The 18127-nt window shown below is 40.3% G+C and overlaps 1 protein-coding gene across 1 annotated transcript in view; it reads right to left on the reverse strand.

The window, feature by feature from the left end:
• LOC140167875 (serine/threonine-protein kinase mTOR-like) overlaps positions 1–18127 on the reverse strand; it is a 245616-nt gene that overhangs the window by 153522 nt on the left and 73967 nt on the right. The window contains exons 29-37 of the mRNA XM_072191165.1: positions 17673–17835; positions 16768–16901; positions 15262–15340; positions 13642–13781; positions 11312–11528; positions 10749–10934; positions 9277–9402; positions 8216–8359; positions 162–283 (exon numbers count right to left, since the gene is read on the reverse strand). Coding sequence (XP_072047266.1) covers positions 162–283; positions 8216–8359; positions 9277–9402; positions 10749–10934; positions 11312–11528; positions 13642–13781; positions 15262–15340; positions 16768–16901; positions 17673–17835 — 1311 coding nt within the window. The remainder of the gene's footprint in view (positions 1–161; positions 284–8215; positions 8360–9276; positions 9403–10748; positions 10935–11311; positions 11529–13641; positions 13782–15261; positions 15341–16767; positions 16902–17672; positions 17836–18127) is intronic.

An 18127-nucleotide genomic window follows, 5' to 3' on the forward strand; every position in this document is an offset into this window, starting at 1 on the left:
CTACCCTCTATTTGGCATAATTATATACCTGTTGTTGATTATTGAACCTGTATTACCTCAAGTTTTGTAAAGTGTCGCATAAATGTAGACCAGTATAACATCAAAATTGAGTCAACCTTCTTACCTTGCCAATAATTAGAGTTTGGGTTCAAATTTCTTACCTTGCCAATAACTTGTGTAGATCTTTGTTCTCAGTTCTCTCATCAGGGTTTGGTATAGTGAAGATGGTGCTCTGTGGTAGTGTTGTCTGCACAAATGTATGCAGCTGCTCAAATGCCTTATCCTACAAAAGGACATGTTCTCAATTATTAACTTTGAATAGTTTCTTAGTCTAGTTCTTTTATGTGAAACAACTCATCCAGTAGGGGTAGGGGTAGGGTTATGATTACAGTTAGAATTATGGTTTTGATTAAGGTTAGGTACAATGTCTAATTTGATCCTATAGCACTATCAGTTATTATGTTCAGGTGTAGATCTGGGTTTGGGGCAGTAAGTTCAGGTAGCGCTAGGGCTATAAATTGCAAAGTCGATCCTGTCATCTTTGATATCAGCTTTACCTACTAGGGTTACAGCTGAAGGTTAGGGTTTTGGTTAAAATTGCTTACATACATGTGCTTCATACGGCCAAAGGCTACTGTGTGACCTTTGACATCACATGAGCCAACTCATCTATAGGGGTTAAGGTTAAGATTTAGATATGGGTTTAATTGTATGTAGCTTACCCTGTGCCCATCTTTCCACATGTTCTTCATATAAGCAAATGCTACTCTTGGATCTTTGACATCATATGAGCCAACTCATTTATAAGGGTTAGGGTTCAGGTTTTGGTATGGGTTTAACTTACCCTATGCCTATCTTTCCACATGTGCTTCATATAAGCAAAGGCTACTCTGGGATCTTTGACATGAGCCAACTCATTTATAAGGGTTAGGGTTCAGGTTTTGGTATGGGTTTAACTCTAGGTAGCTTACCCTATGTCCATCTTTCCACATGTGCTTCATATAAGCAAAGGCTACTCTGGGATCTTTGACATGAGCCAACTCATTTATAAGGGTTAGGGTTCAGGTTTTGGTATGGGTTTAACTCTAGGTAGCTTACCCTATGTCCATCTTTCCACATGTGCTTCATATAAGCAAAGGCTACTCTGGGATCTTTGACATGAGCCAACTCATTTATAAGGGTTAGGGTTCAGGTTTTGGTATGGGTTTAACTCTAGGTAACTTACCCTATGTCCATCTTTCCACATGTGCTTCATATAAGCAAAGGCTACTCTGGGATCTTTGATATCACATGAGCCAACTCATTTATAAGGGTTAGGGTTCAGGTTTTGGTATGGGTTTAGCTTACCCTATGTCCATCTTTCCACATGTGCTTCATATAAGCAAAGGCTACTCTTGGATCTTTGACATGAGCCAATTCATTTATAAGGGTTAGGGTTCAGGTTTTGGTATGGGTTTAACTTACCCCTATGTCCATCTTTCCACATGTGCTTCATATAAGCAAAGGCTACTCTTGGATCTTTGACATCATATGAGCCAACTCATTTATAAGGGTTAGGGTTCAGGTTTGGGTATGGGTTTAACTTACCCTATGTCCATCTTTCCACATGTGCTTCATATAAGCAAAGGCTACTCTTGGATCTTTGACATCATATGAGCCAACTCATTTATAAGGGTTAGGGTTCAGGTTTTGGTATGGGTTTAACTTACCCTATGTCCATCTTTCCACATGTGCTTCATATAAGCAAAGGCTACTCTGGGATCTTTGACATGAGCCAACTCATTTATAAGGGTTAGGGTTCAGGTTTTGGTATGGGTTTAACTTACCCTATGTCCATCTTTCCACATGTGCTTCATATAAGCAAAGGCTACTCTGGGATCTTTGACATGAGCCAACTCATTTATAAGGGTTAGGGTTCAGGTTTGGGTATGGGTTTAACTTACCCTATGTCCATCTTTCCACATGTGCTTCATATAAGCAAAGGCTACTCTGGGATCTTTGACATGAGCCAACTCATTTATAAGGGTTAGGGTTCAGGTTTGGGTATGGGTTTAACTTACCCTATGTCCATCTTTCCACATGTGCTTCATATAAGCAAAGGCTACTCTTGGATCTTTGACATGAGCCAACTCATTTATAAGGGTTAGGGTTCAGGTTTGGGTATGGGTTTAACTTACCCTATGTCCATCTTTCCACATGTGCTTCATATAAGCAAAGGCTACTCTTGGATCTTTGACATGAGCCAACTCATTTATAAGGGTTAGGGTTCAGGTTTGGGTATGGGTTTAACTTACCCTATGTCCATCTTTCCACATGTGCTTCATATAAGCAAAGGCTACTCTGGGATCTTTGATATCACATGAGCCAACTCATTTATAAGGGTTAGGGTTCAGGTTTTGGTATGGGTTTAGCTTACCCTATGTCCATCTTTCCACATGTGCTTCATATAAGCAAAGGCTACTCTGGGATCTTTGACATGAGCCAACTCATTTATAAGGGTTAGGGTTCAGGTTTTGGTATGGGTTTAACTTACCCTATGTCCATCTTTCCACATGTGCTTCATATAAGCAAAGGCTACTCTGGGATCTTTGACATGAGCCAACTCATTTATAAGGGTTAGGGTTCAGGTTTTGGTATGGGTTTAACTTACCCTATGTCCATCTTTCCACATGTGCTTCATATAAGCAAAGGCTACTCTGGGATCTTTGACATGAGCCAACTCATTTATAAGGGTTAGGGTTCAGGTTTGGGTATGGGTTTAACTTACCCTATGCCCATCTTTCCACAAGTGCTTCATATAGGCAAAGGCTACTCTGGGATCTTTGACATGAGCCAATTCATTTATAAGGGTTAGGGTTCAGGTTTGGGTATGGGTTTAACTTACCCTATGCCCATCTTTCCACATGTGCTTCATATAGGCAAAGGCTACTCTGGGATCTTTGACATGAGCCAATTCATTTATAAGGGTTAGGGTTCAGGTTTGGGTATGGGTTTAACTTACCCTATGCCCATCTTTCCACATGTGCTTCATATAAGCAAAGGCTACTCTGGGATCTTTGACATGAGCCAACTCATTTATAAGGGTTAGGGTTCAGGTTTTGGTATGGGTTTAACTTACCCTATGCCCATCTTTCCACATGTGCTTCATATAAGCAAAGGCTACTCTTGGATCTTTGACATGAGCCAATTCATTTATAAGGGTTAGGGTTCAGGTTTGGGTATGGGTTTAACTTACCCTATGCCCATCTTTCCACATGTGCTTCATATAGGCAAAGGCTACTCTGGGATCTTTGACATGAGCCAATTCATTTATAAGGGTTAGGGTTCAGGTTTGGGTATGGGTTTAACTTACCCTATGCCCATCTTTCCACATGTGCTTCATATAAGCAAAGGCTACTCTGGGATCTTTGACATCATATGAGCCAACTCATTTATAAGGGTTAGGGTTCAGGTTTTGGTATGGGTTTAACTTACCCTATGTCCATCTTTCCACATGTGCTTCATATAAGCAAAGGCTACTCTGGGATCTTTGACATCACATGAGCCAACTCATTTATAAGGGTTAGGGTTCAGGTTTTGGTATGGGTTTAACTTACCCTATGTCCATCTTTCCACATGTGCTTCATATAAGCAAAGGCTACTCTGGGATCTTTGACATCATATGAGCCAACTCATTTATAAGGGTTAGGGTTCAGGTTTTGGTATGGGTTTAACTTACCCTATGTCCATCTTTCCACATGTGCTTCATATAAGCAAAGGCTACTCTGGGATCTTTGACATCATATGAGCCAACTCATTTATAAGGGTTAGGGTTCAGGTTTTGGTATGGGTTTAACTTACCCTATGTCCATCTTTCCACATGTGCTTCATATAAGCAAAGGCTACTCTGGGATCTTTGACATCACATGAGCCAACTCATTTATAAGGGTTAAGGTTCAGGTTTTGGTATGGGTTTAACTTACCCTATGTCCATCTTTCCACATGTGCTTCATATAAGCAAAGGCTACTCTGGGATCTTTGACATCATATGAGCCAACTCATTTATAAGGGTTAGGGTTCAGGTTTTGGTATGGGTTTAACTTACCCTATGTCCATCTTTCCACATGTGCTTCATATAAGCAAAGGCTACTCTGGGATCTTTGACATCACATGAGCCAACTCATTTATAAGGGTTAGGGTTCAGGTTTGGGTATGGGTTTAACTTACCCTATGTCCATCTTTCCACATGTGCTTCATATAAGCAAAGGCTACTCTGGGATCTTTGACATCACATGAGCCAACTCATTTATAAGGCTTAGGTTTCAGGTTTTGGTATGGGTTTAACTTACCCTATGCCCATCTTTCCACATGTGCTTCATATAAGCAAAGGCTACTCTGGGATCTTTGACATCACATGAGCCAACTCATTTATAAGGGTTAGGGTTCAGGTTTTGGTATGGGTTTAACTTACCCTATGCCCATCTTTCCACATGTGCTTCATATAAGCAAAGGCTACTCTGGGATCTTTGACATGAGCCAACTCATTTATAAGGCTTAGGTTTCAGGTTTTGGTATGGGTTTAACTTACCCTATGTCCATCTTTCCACATGTGCTTCATATAAGCAAAGGCTACTCTGGGATCTTTGACATCATATGAGCCAACTCATTTATAAGGGTTAGGGTTCAGGTTTTGGTATGGGTTTAACTTACCCTATGTCCATCTTTCCACATGTGCTTCATATAAGCAAAGGCTACTCTGGGATCTTTGACATCATATGAGCCAACTCATTTATAAGGGTTAGGGTTCAGGTTTTGGTATGGGTTTAACTTACCCTATGTCCATCTTTCCACATGTGCTTCATATAAGCAAAGGCTACTCTTGGATCTTTGACATGAGCCAACTCATTTATAAGGGTTAGGGTTCAGGTTTTGGTATGGGTTTAGCTTACCCTATGCCCATCTTTCCACATGTGCTTCATATAAGCAAAGGCTACTCTGGGATCTTTGACATCATATGAGCCAACTCATTTATAAGGGTTAGGGTTCAGGTTTGGGTATGGGTTTAACTTACCCTATGTCCATCTTTCCACATGTGCTTCATATAAGCAAAGGCTACTCTGGGATCTTTGACATGAGCCAACTCATTTATAAGGGTTAGGGTTCAGGTTTTGGTATGGGTTTAGCTTACCCTATGTCCATCTTTCCACATGTGCTTCATATAAGCAAAGGCTACTCTGGGATCTTTGACATCATATGAGCCAACTCATTTATAAGGGTTAGGGTTCAGGTTTTGGTATGGGTTTAACTTACCCTATGTCCATCTTTCCACATGTGCTTCATATAAGCAAAGGCTACTCTGGGATCTTTGACATGACATGAGCCAACTCATTTATAAGGGTTAGGGTTCAGGTTTTGGTATGGGTTTAACTTACCCTATGTCCATCTTTCCACAGGTGCTTCATATAAGCAAAGGCTACTCTGGGATCTTTGACATCACATGAGCCAACTCATTTATAAGGGTTAGGGTTCAGGTTTTGGTATGGGTTTAACTTACCCTATGTCCATCTTTCCACATGTGCTTCATATAAGCAAAGGCTACTCTGGGATCTTTGACATCATATGAGCCAACTCATTTATAAGGGTTAGGGTTCAGGTTTTGGTATGGGTTTAACTTACCCTATGCCCATCTTTCCACATGTGCTTCATATAAGCAAAGGCTACTCTGGGATCTTTGACATCACATGAGCCAACTCATTTATAAGGGTTAGGGTTCAGGTTTTGGTATGGGTTTAACTTACCCTATGCCCATCTTTCCACATGTGCTTCATATAAGCAAAGGCTACTCTGGGATCTTTGACATCATATGAGCCAACTCATTTATAAGGGTTAGGGTTCAGGTTTTGGTATGGGTTTAACTTACCCTATGTCCATCTTTCCACATGTGCTTCATATAAGCAAAGGCTACTCTGGGATCTTTGACATCATATGAGCCAACTCATTTATAAGGGTTAGGGTTCAGGTTTTGGTATGGGTTTAACTTACCCTATGCCCATCTTTCCACATGTGCTTCATATAAGCAAAGGCTACTCTGGGATCTTTGACATGAGCCAACTCATTTATAAGGCTTAGGTTTCAGGTTTTGGTATGGGTTTAACTTACCCTATGTCCATCTTTCCACATGTGCTTCATATAAGCAAAGGCTACTCTGGGATCTTTGACATCATATGAGCCAACTCATTTATAAGGGTTAGGGTTCAGGTTTTGGTATGGGTTTAACTTACCCTATGTCCATCTTTCCACAGGTGCTTCATATAAGCAAAGGCTACTCTGGGATCTTTGACATCACATGAGCCAACTCATTTATAAGGGTTAGGGTTCAGGTTTTGGTATGGGTTTAACTTACCCTATGCCCATCTTTCCACATGTGCTTCATATAAGCAAAGGCTACTCTGGGATCTTTGACATCACATGAGCCAACTCATTTATAAGGGTTAGGGTTCAGGTTTTGGTATGGGTTTAACTTACCCTATGTCCATCTTTCCACATGTGCTTCATATAAGCAAAGGCTACTCTGGGATCTTTGACATCACATGAGCCAACTCATTTATAAGGGTTAGGGTTCAGGTTTTGGTATGGGTTTAACTTACCCTATGCCCATCTTTCCACATGTGCTTCATATAAGCAAAGGCTACTCTGGGATCTTTGACATCACATGAGCCAACTCATTTATAAGGGTTAGGGTTCAGGTTTTGGTATGGGTTTAACTTACCCTATGCCCATCTTTCCACATGTGCTTCATATAAGCAAAGGCTACTCTGGGATCTTTGACATCATATGAGCCAACTCATTTATAAGGCTTAGGTTTCAGGTTTTGGTATGGGTTTAACTTACCCTATGTCCATCTTTCCACAGGTGCTTCATATAAGCAAAGGCTACTCTGGGATCTTTGACATCACATGAGCCAACTCATTTATAAGGCTTAGGTTTCAGGTTTTGGTATGGGTTTAACTTACCCTATGTCCATCTTTCCACAGGTGCTTCATATAAGCAAAGGCTACTCTGGGATCTTTGACATCATATGAGCCAACTCATTTATAAGGGTTAGGGTTCAGGTTTTGGTATGGGTTTAACTTACCCTATGTCCATCTTTCCACATGTGCTTCATATAAGCAAAGGCTACTCTGGGATCTTTGACATCACATGAGCCAACTCATTTATAAGGGTTAGGGTTCAGGTTTTGGTATGGGTTTAACTTACCCTATGTCCATCTTTCCACAGGTGCTTCATATAAGCAAAGGCTACTCTGGGATCTTTGACATCATATGAGCCAACTCATTTATAAGGGTTAGGGTTCAGGTTTTGGTATGGGTTTAACTTACCCTATGCCCATCTTTCCACATGTGCTTCATATAAGCAAAGGCTACTCTGGGATCTTTGACATCACATGAGCCAACTCATTTATAAGGGTTAGGGTTCAGGTTTTGGTATGGGTTTAACTTACCCTATGCCCATCTTTCCACATGTGCTTCATATAAGCAAAGGCTACTCTGGGATCTTTGACATGAGCCAACTCATTTATAAGGGTTAGGGTTCAGGTTTTGGTATGGGTTTAACTTACCCTATGTCCATCTTTCCACATGTGCTTCATATAAGCAAAGGCTACTCTGGGATCTTTGACATCATATGAGCCAACTCATTTATAAGGGTTAGGGTTCAGGTTTTGGTATGGGTTTAACTTACCCTATGTCCATCTTTCCACATGTGCTTCATATAAGCAAAGGCTACTCTGGGATCTTTGACATCACATGAGCCAACTCATTTATAAGGGTTAGGGTTCAGGTTTTGGTATGGGTTTAACTTACCCTATGTCCATCTTTCCACATGTGCTTCATATAAGCAAAGGCTACTCTGGGATCTTTGACATCACATGAGCCAACTCATTTATAAGGGTTAGGGTTCAGGTTTTGGTATGGGTTTAACTTACCCTATGTCCATCTTTCCACATGTGCTTCATATAAGCAAAGGCTACTCTGGGATCTTTGACATCACATGAGCCAACTCATTTATAAGGGTTAGGGTTCAGGTTTTGGTATGGGTTTAACTCTAGGTAGCTTACCCTATGCCCATCTTTCCACATGTGCTTCATATAGGCAAAGGCTACTGTGTGACCTTTGACATGAGCCAACTTATCTAATAGGTTCAGGTTAAAGTTTAGGCATGACTGTACGATGCTTACCCTATGTCCATCTTTCCACATGTGCTTCATATAAGCAAAGGCTACTCTTGGATCTTTGACATGAGCCAATTCATCTAATAGCGCCGTTTCATCCATATTAGGATCAGCACCCATTAGCATCACCAGTGTCTTCTGAGAGAGTGCCTGAAATTAAGAGAAAAAAGTTCAAGATTTCAAGATTTTTGTTTAACAATTGAAGCTTACTTCAACAAAATACAATGTTGAATGCAAATCAATACTTGTTACCTACCATTCTTGCAATCTTGTGACAAAAGCTAGAATTTGAGATATGAATCACAACCAGAGAGCGAACCCCACACATCCCTACCCCCCCACACACACAGCTACTTGTGACCTACAATTCTTCCATTCTTGCGACACAAGCTAGCATACTTGAGATAAGTCCGTAAGTAATCTGAGAGCACACACCCCCACACCCACCCCCCCCCACCCATACAAAATCGACTTACTCTGGAGGTGTTCCTATTCCACACACCCCACCCACACCCACTCATCTACTTGTTACCTACCATTCTTCCACTCTTGTGATACAGGCTAGTATACTTGAGATACGTCTGGAGGTCATCCTGAGGGTCCGTTCACAACCAGAAAGCGAACCCAGACACCCCTCCCCCACACACACCTACTTGTCTCCCCCACACACACCTACTTGTGACCAACCATTCTTCCACTCTTGCGACACAAGCTAGCATACTTGAGATAAGTCCGGAGGTCATCTTCTGGATTCACAACCAGAGAGCGAACCCCACACACCCCTACCCCTACACACACATCTACTTGTGACCAACCATTCTTCCACTCTTGCGACATAAGCTAGCATACTTGAGATAAGTCCGGATGTCATCTTGAGGATTCACAACCAGAGAGCGAACCCCACACACCCCTACCCCACACACACATCTACTTGTGACCTACCATTCTTCCACTCTTGCGACACAAGCTAGCATACTTGAGATAAGTACGGAGGTCATCTTGAGGGTTCACAACCAGAGGGCGAACCCTACACACACCCACACCCCCACACACCCCTTGTGACCTACCATTCTTCCACTCTTGCGACACAAGCTAGCATACTTGAGATAAGTCCGGAGGTCATCTTGAGGATTCACAACCAGAGAGCGAACCTGGATGATCTTCTGCCAGTCTTCTACATTTCGTTGACATCCCTGAAAGGAAAAGAAATAATGAAGGGGAGTCATTTCTCATATCTTACATTGAAGAGACTTTCAAAGATTTTCGGTTTACAGAGTTTTGCATAAATTTTGTTCTGTGGTGACCCTTTATTCCAGTTTAAATCAATTATACACCCCCTATGTAGGACATGACCTTAATCTTCCACACAGGGAGTGTGAATTTCAAGTGCAATTACCTCAACAGATGATTCCATTTGAAATCTACACTCCCTGTGGAAGATCGTGGTTATGCCTTCCACAGGGGGTGTATGGATTTCAACTGGAATATACCATATGCATTTCAAATCATTTGACATGTCACATGGACCATATTGTCATTTTTGCCTTCCAAGACCATTTGCTGGGATTACAATTGTAATAATTATACCTTTTATTGGGGTTAAAGCCATGTAATGAAGATGACTAAGTATCTAGAATTTGCCATGAACTTGTAAAGACACAGTATTCACACAAAATAATCCAAGCCCTATCACAGATCAATTAGGGGTTCATTCATAGAATTGAGGGCATAAACAATGATCATGCCCTCAATTCTATGAATGAACCCCGTTCATACATTCCCAAATATTCAGTGATTGTTTTTCATCAAATTATAACAAAAAATAAGATGTAAGATTCTTAAAAACGTGATTTTCCTGCGTTTTTTTCTATACCGAAATCGTCACGCTGAAGTAGCCGCGCATGAACGGCCAATCACGCACATCGTTATATAGTGCTAATGTATGAACATACCTTCAAGTTTGTTTGAGTAGTGTGTAAGACCTAAAACTTTATTATCAGATCCGATAATATTGAGAGTGTCAGACAAATCAAACCAAACCTACCTGTAATCTGTCCCACCACATTTGTTTTACAATATCTCTTCTCTCAGGTACTAGTTTGTATTGTATGATTTCTTCCAATTCTGATAGCATCTGTACTGATACCATAGCGCCATAGGCTCAGATCTGATAATTTTGAGAGTGTCAGCCAAACCAAACCAAACCTACCTGCAATCTGTCCCACCACATTTGTTTGACAATATCTCTTCTCTCAGGTACTAGTTTGTATTGTATGATTTCTTCCAATTCTGATAGCATCTGTACCGATACCATAGCGCCATAGGCTCAGATCTGATAATTTTGAGAGTGTCAGCCAAACCAAACCAAACCTACCTGCAATCTGTCCCACCACATTTGTTTGACAATATCTGTTCTCTCAGGTACTAGTTTGTATTGTATGATTTCTTCCAATTCTGATAGCATCTGTACTGATACCATAGCGCCATAGGCTCAGATCTGATAATTTTGAGAGTGTCAGCCAAACCAAACCAAACCTACCTGCAATCTGTCCCACCACATTTGTTTGACAATATCTCTTCTCTCAGGTACTAGTTTGTATTGTATGATTTCTTCCAATTCTGATAGCATCTGCACTGATACCATAGCACCATAGGCTCTGTCATAACTCTCACCAGCCATAGCCGTCAACTCAGTGTCCAATATATCACGGGCTTTATCAATGCACTAAAATAAATTGGAGAAATCACATGTTACATTCGGTTTTACCATTCTCTTTAATATCATTTTTTTTCTTATTTACCCCATAACAAACAAGTTGTTTACAAACATGTAGCTTGTTTTCACCGGCACCCAACTTGATTTCATTGGCATTTGACTATTGTGACATAATTGTGCCATCGCCCACACCTTAGGTTTATAAGACTTGTATTTTAGCTACTGAGCCACAAGATTTGCACTCATGGTAAGTGAGATTTAATCCAAATCTTTCATCACACATTTACAAATTGATTGTTATCCCAGTATCTCTCCACAGAACATCAATAATAAGAAATACGATTGTACAAATGTCATTGTTTTCTGATTTAATGTCTGACATATACCTGCTGAGCCTGTCCAAAGTGGTCTTGATGCACTGCCAGCACTGCCCTGTAAAAAGCGCCATCATAAGAATCTCGCAAAATAAGACAGGAATATTCTTCCATGCTCTCCCAGTTGCCAAGACCCCATGCTGCTGCCGCAGCCATACGAGCCATCCCTTGACGACCTTCATCACTGACTAGAGGCCACTTGTCACATGCTAGGTCTAACAGTTGACGCCTGGAGAATTAAAAAGGCACAAGTATATAAAGTAACAGGTGTAAAATCATCTTACACTACAAGACCCCTGCTGCTGCTGCTGCAGCCATACGAGCCATCCCTTGACGACCTTCATCACTGACTAGAGGCCACTTGTCACATGCTAGGTCTAACAGTTGACGCCTGGAGAATTAAAAGGCACAAGTATATAAAGTAACAGGTGTAAAATCATCTTACACTACAAGACCCCGTGCTGCTGCTGCAGCCATACGAGCCATCCCTTGACGACCTTCATCGCTGACTAGAGGCCACTTGTCACATGCTAGGTCTAACAGTTGACGCCTGGAGAATTAAAAAGGCACAAGATTATAAAGTAACAGGTGTAAAATCATCTTACACTACAAGACCCCATGCTGCTGCTGCAGCCATACGAGCCATCCCTTGACGACCTTCATCACTGACTAGAGGCCACTTGTCACATGCTAGGTCTAACAGTTGACGCCTGGAGAATTAAAAAGGCACAAGAATATAAAGTAACAGGTGTAAAATCATCTTACACTACAAGACCCCATGCTGCTGCTGCAGCCATACGAAAGCCATCCCTTGACGACCTTCATCGCTGACTAGAGGCCACTTATCACATGCTAGGTCTAACAGTTGACGCCTGGAGAATTAAGAAGGCACAAGATTATAAAGTAACAGGTGTAAAATCATCTTACACTACAAGACCCCATGCTGCTGCTGCAGCCATACGAGCCATCCCTTGACGACCTTCATCGCTGACTAGAGGCCACTTATCACATGCTAGGTCTAACAGTTGACGCCTGGAGAATTAAAAAGGCACAAGATTATAAAGTAACAGGTGTAAAATCATCTTACTACAAGACCCCATGCTGCTGCTGCAGCCATACGAAAGCCATCCCTTGACGACCTTCATCGCTGACTAGAGGCCACTTGTCACATGCTAGGTCTAACAGTTGACGCCTGGAGAATTAAAAGGCACAAGATTATAAAGTAACAGGTGTAAAATCATCTTACACTACTAAGACCCCATGCTGCTGCTGCAGCCATACGAAAGCCATCCCTTGACGACCTTCATCACTGACTAGAGGCCACTTGTCACATGCTAGGTCTAACAGTTGACGCCTGGAGAATTAAAAGGCACAAGATTATAAAGTAACAGGTGTAAAATCATCTTACACTACAAGACCCCATGCTGCTGCTGCAGCCATACGAGCCATCCCTTGACGACCTTCATCGCTGACTAGAGGCCACTTGTCACATGCTAGGTCTAACAGTTGACGCCTGGAGAATTAAAAGGCACAAGATTATAAAGTAACAGGTGTAAAATCATCTTACACTACAAGACCCCATGCTGCTGCTGCAGCCATACGAGCCATCCCTTGACGACCTTCATCACTGACTAGAGGCCACTTGTCACATGCTAGGTCTAACAGTTGACGCCTGGAGAATTAAAGGCACAAGAATATTCATGCTCTGCAAGCTAGCCATAGGCTTCAACATAAAAAAGTCCAAGTTTGAAATATTTTCTTAAAATATCAAGAGCTATCTCAATCACCACTGAACCAATACTAGGCTTGTTTGTACTCATTTTAATGCATTTTCCATGCTGATTCCAAATATGGTCATAACAATGTACAATTCTGGCATTTATTTACATTTTAAAAATGTTTTTTAACTTGTTGTCTGCAGTTGACTAATAGTTCAATAGACCGAAATAGGTCAGCATAACTTATCCAGTGACATCGTAGAATTATGATGGGATTCCATGAGAATGAGGCCCCAAAACACCATCGCTAAAATTAAAGATTCAAGATGGTCATCTTCAGCGTGATCAACAAATGTACACCAGTAAACAAGACAAAATACTGCCAAAAATATTGAAGGCAAATAACAAGAAAATTTTTTCACAAATACCATAGTATTTTCTGTATATCTTTCATACGACAAGATGGGCTACTATTTGGGCAAAAATTGTTGCCTGGTTCCATGATTTTTATCCTCAATGGGCCACATTACGGGACCTGGAGGTGTGGAACAATGCCCATCACTAAACTTCACCCCTGCTTTCAGTGCTCAAAGAGTGTGACATGCCTGTTTTTATCTTTCTTACCATTCTCCGAGTGCTTCCAAGCATCGCATTCGTCCCAATGTCAAATCAAAATCATCTTCATTACTGTCTTGTTTCTTCTCATATGCTGCCAAGGCGTTGTCCCAGTCATGTAGTTTCTCATACCAGGTTTCTTGGATTTGCTGTAATTGTAAAAAAACACAATAACAATAGTACAGAATTGATACCCTTGTCCAGTTAGTTGGCTGTTATGAAGAAATTAATATCATAACACTATTTCCTCCCATTGTCGCCCTAAAACAGGAATTACTAAAGACCATTCCTGTGTTTGTTTGTTGTTATTTTTTTGCTCCCTATTTTTGCCTTCTCTCAAGTTTTCTTTCAGTCTTACCCCAAAGACAAACTAGAAGACACCAAAACTTGTGATTGTGTTTATGAAATTCCATGCAAAAACTTTAAGAAGTCGTACATTGGGGAAACCGGCAGACCCTTCGGGGTAAGATAATAACATCATTGTTCCTTCTGATACAGTCCGCAATCTTGGAATTGTTTTTGATAAGCATATGTCCATGACTCCACACATCAACAGTTTAATATCTTCACTAAATTTTCATTTGCGTAACGTAAGACGTATCAGTAGATATCTGGACAAAGAAACCAAACATAGTGTAGTTCGAGCTCTGATTCTATCACGGCTAGACTATGGAAATGCCTTGCTCTATGGTGCAAATGCTAGAGATCTTGACCGCTTGCAATCACTTCAGCATAAAGCTGTCAAGCTGATTCACTCAGTTGGTAGACGTGAAAGCCCATCGCCTCTAATGCATAACCTCCATTGGTTGCCTATCCGTGATAGAATCAAGTTCAAGATTTGCATGTATGTCTATAAATGTTTACAAGGTAATGCCCCCCAATATTTATGTGTTTTACTATCTCATAGAGAAATACCTTCAACTGGTTGTAGGACAAGATCTTCCAAAGACACCACATTACTAAGAGCTCGTGTTGGTAAAAAATGCATCGGTGACAAATCGTTTTGTGTTGCGGCACCTTCATTGTGGAACAGCCTCCCACGTAACATCAGGGAGGCTTCATCACTTCACTCTTTCAAAAAATGCTTAAGTGTCATTTGTATCCAGAATGTTGATATTTTTTGTTTTATTTTTGTTTTCTCTTTTTTGTGTGTGTGTGCGCTCTGATCGCTCTGTAAGAAGCGCGTTATAAAAATCTTTTGTATGTATGTATGTATATGTATGTAAGATTGAAAGAACACTTAAAAGAATCCGAAAAGTTAACAGGGAGGAAATTCACTCACTGTACGGATTCAGTCAACGAAATAAGCAAGTCAGCCATCACAGACCATGTGTCACAGCAAAACCATGGGATTGATTGGCAAGAGAGCTAAAGTTATCGAACAAGATTCTTGCAAGCACTAGATGGATCAAAGAATCAATGTGGATCAGAAAACAGGGGGACAATGTTATCAAATGAAGGAACATATTCACTGAATCATGTATTCGTCACAGTCCAGCTACTACAAAGAACTGAACACTCTGGAGATTACTATTACTACTGAAGTCTTCCGATCGGCAGATGAAATGTCTAAATATGTGAGTAAACGATTGGACTTGCAAAACATGATTTACCAATAGTATAACTTACCAGTTCAGCTCTGTAATTCTTCATAGCATATTGTAGGACACCATGGGATGCCTCAGGCTGGTGAAGCTTGTTGTTGATACTAAATAAAATAAATGAAAGGAAAATAAACAAATCAGTATGGCAGTAGGCACAGAGAAGATATTACCCTTCCCAGAATCCTTTGCAACATGACATATCACCTAATTTCATCAAATGACAATCCCATTGTACTGGTTTTGAGAATAGACTGGCCAAAACTATGGGTCAATAATCAAGATACATATGTATAAACATATTTTGCAAGATCTGGATGTGCTCTGTTCAATGAGGTACGTGCTATCGACCCATGCTGCACTAGATAGCAAATCAGTAAAAAAAATTGAAATTTGAGAAATGCATTGTGGACTTACTGGTTTATCTTTGTATTCATTGGGCTATTCCAGTTGAAATCCATACACCCCTTATAGAAGACATTGCCATAATCAACCACACAGGGGGTGTATATTTCAAATGGAGTCACCCATTCAGGTAACCCCATTTGTAATACACACTCCCTGTGTGTGAGAATAAGGTCATGTCTTCCATATTGACTGCTCAGTGCTAACTGCTAAAAGTGGGTAAGTGCAATAACTGCCCTATGAACATTTGGTAATTTACACACAGTATATTGTACTCAGCTACACATGGCAGCTATTGCACTTACCCTCTTCGATATCCATAGGGGGTGTATGGATTTCAAATAGAATAAGGTCATATAGGCCAGTGGATCAGTTGCTGAATATCTACAACATCTCTCTCACCAAATAGTATCAAGTTGACAATATTTCTATTCCATATCCATAAAGACAAGGGGTTCACTGTGGGTATTATTCCTTACGATATTGTCTTAATCGTTGTCATAATCGTACGGGCTTAAAACATCACAGATTAATATCAATATATTTTATTTCATGTGACATATCGTCAGGAGCATAACAAATTATTAATTCAAGTCCTATACTTTGTCTACTTTCTTTAACACACAAAATATAGACCAGACAGGTCAACTATATCACTCTTAATGTGGGTCTACTTTTCGGCACAGTGGTAATGGCCTAACAATTCCCGCCAATTACGAGCTGATCAAAGGTTCATTTTGATTTCCATGGTAAGAGACTAAGAAAGAGTGTGTAGTGTTTAATGACATTCCTACCCACATTACCCAACTGATGAATCAATTGCAGTGGTTGCCATTCACTACCAAAAACATTGCCAAACATTGCGTCAAGAAAAGGAAACTTTTGCGTAACCATTTGCTTGTCAGTAAAAAATATCCACTAAACTTTGATTCACATTAGTGTTTTCAGACAATAAAGAATATCAATGGACAGACACAAACTACAGAATTAATCAAGTACCGGCAAACAATGTAAACCAGACTCATACAACATTACCCCTTATTTGGGATATATATAGGCATATATCCTATTCAATAAAAAAAATTTATGACTGGGAGTATATAATATTATTAGTAAATTATCTACTCACCTAATTAGAGCTTCCAGGATTTCTGTGTTTGGTCCACGGTGGAATTCTTCTTCTTTATAATGCAAGGCTTTGGCATATGCTCTACATTTAGATGCCCTCTCACCCAGTAATATTGTATTCAATGGCAATGGTCCCTATAAACAAAAGTAAGCATCAAATTCAGTAAAAATCAACGAATTCACCTGAGAGAATCATGATTGTCATCTTTGCTGACTTCACTATACTAGTAGTATACATGTAGACCACTTGACATCATTGTTTATCAACAAAGGCGAGGGACATACAGCGCCGGAGGTAGTCTGCCCATACCATAACTGAACACTAGTAACCCTGGGCCAAAGAATCTCCCAGTCCCCCCTCATCACACCTGTCAAGCATGTGCCCCATCTTTGGGCCCCTTGCCACACCCATGAGACAGATGCCCCATCCTCTCTCCTCTTCAGTAACCCTAACCCTATTGAATACTACAAATACTGGGTGCCTAACTCTTCAGTGGGGTGCGAGAAAGGGGGGACACATAGGGCACCTCTGACCAAACCACTCTCAGGGCATTAATCAAAGACAGAATCATGTCTTGTGTCATCTGTCAATCAAACTTGGGCATGGTTTGTTTTTTGCCTAGTAAAAGTACCATAATTTTTTGCCATTTTATGCGATTCCTTTCTCCTATTGGCAGCAGTTGAATCAACCTTCCTTTTACAAGCTACTAATCAATCAAGGCTTCTGCTGAGTTTGATTGACAGTAATGTCACATGCAAAGTCTTTTTAATTCTGTCTCAGATTAAGAAAATGCTGTTTAATAATACTGATGGTAGTAATTACAACAACAACTACAATAATGATAATTATCTCATCACAAAAATGCTTATTATATTTACACAAAGCACTTAAAAATAACCTCATACCTTATCAGAATGCTCCATAAACTCAGCCAAGTTGAGCAGAATCTGCACAATCTCTGGTATGTCTTGTGACATCAAAGCCTTTTGTAAGCTGGTAATGAGACTATCTTGATCTTGTTCTGTTAATTCAGACCAGCAGGACACAAATGCCGCATTGAACAAATCCCTGAAAGAAATGAAAGAAAATCAAACCAGCTGAATAAATAAATAAATAGGTATCCTTAAGGTTTTGGCAAGCATTTTATTTTACATTCTTAGTCAGTGATTGTAATTCAAGTTTTTGAATTTTTAAAGCAAATTCGAAACTTATTGTCTGCAGTCAAGGGTTATGGAACGCTTTGTGACTTATTCTTTGGTTCACTAAGATAGATAGTGTCTTCAATGCCTTTTCCGGTTGTGCTGCAAACATGACAACAAACCACCCTTGTATGTGTGCATGTAGTTTCTGCACAATTAAT

Source organism: Amphiura filiformis, chromosome 13, assembly GCF_039555335.1.
Source record: "Amphiura filiformis chromosome 13, Afil_fr2py, whole genome shotgun sequence".
Classification (NCBI taxonomy): domain Eukaryota; kingdom Metazoa; phylum Echinodermata; class Ophiuroidea; order Amphilepidida; family Amphiuridae; genus Amphiura; species Amphiura filiformis.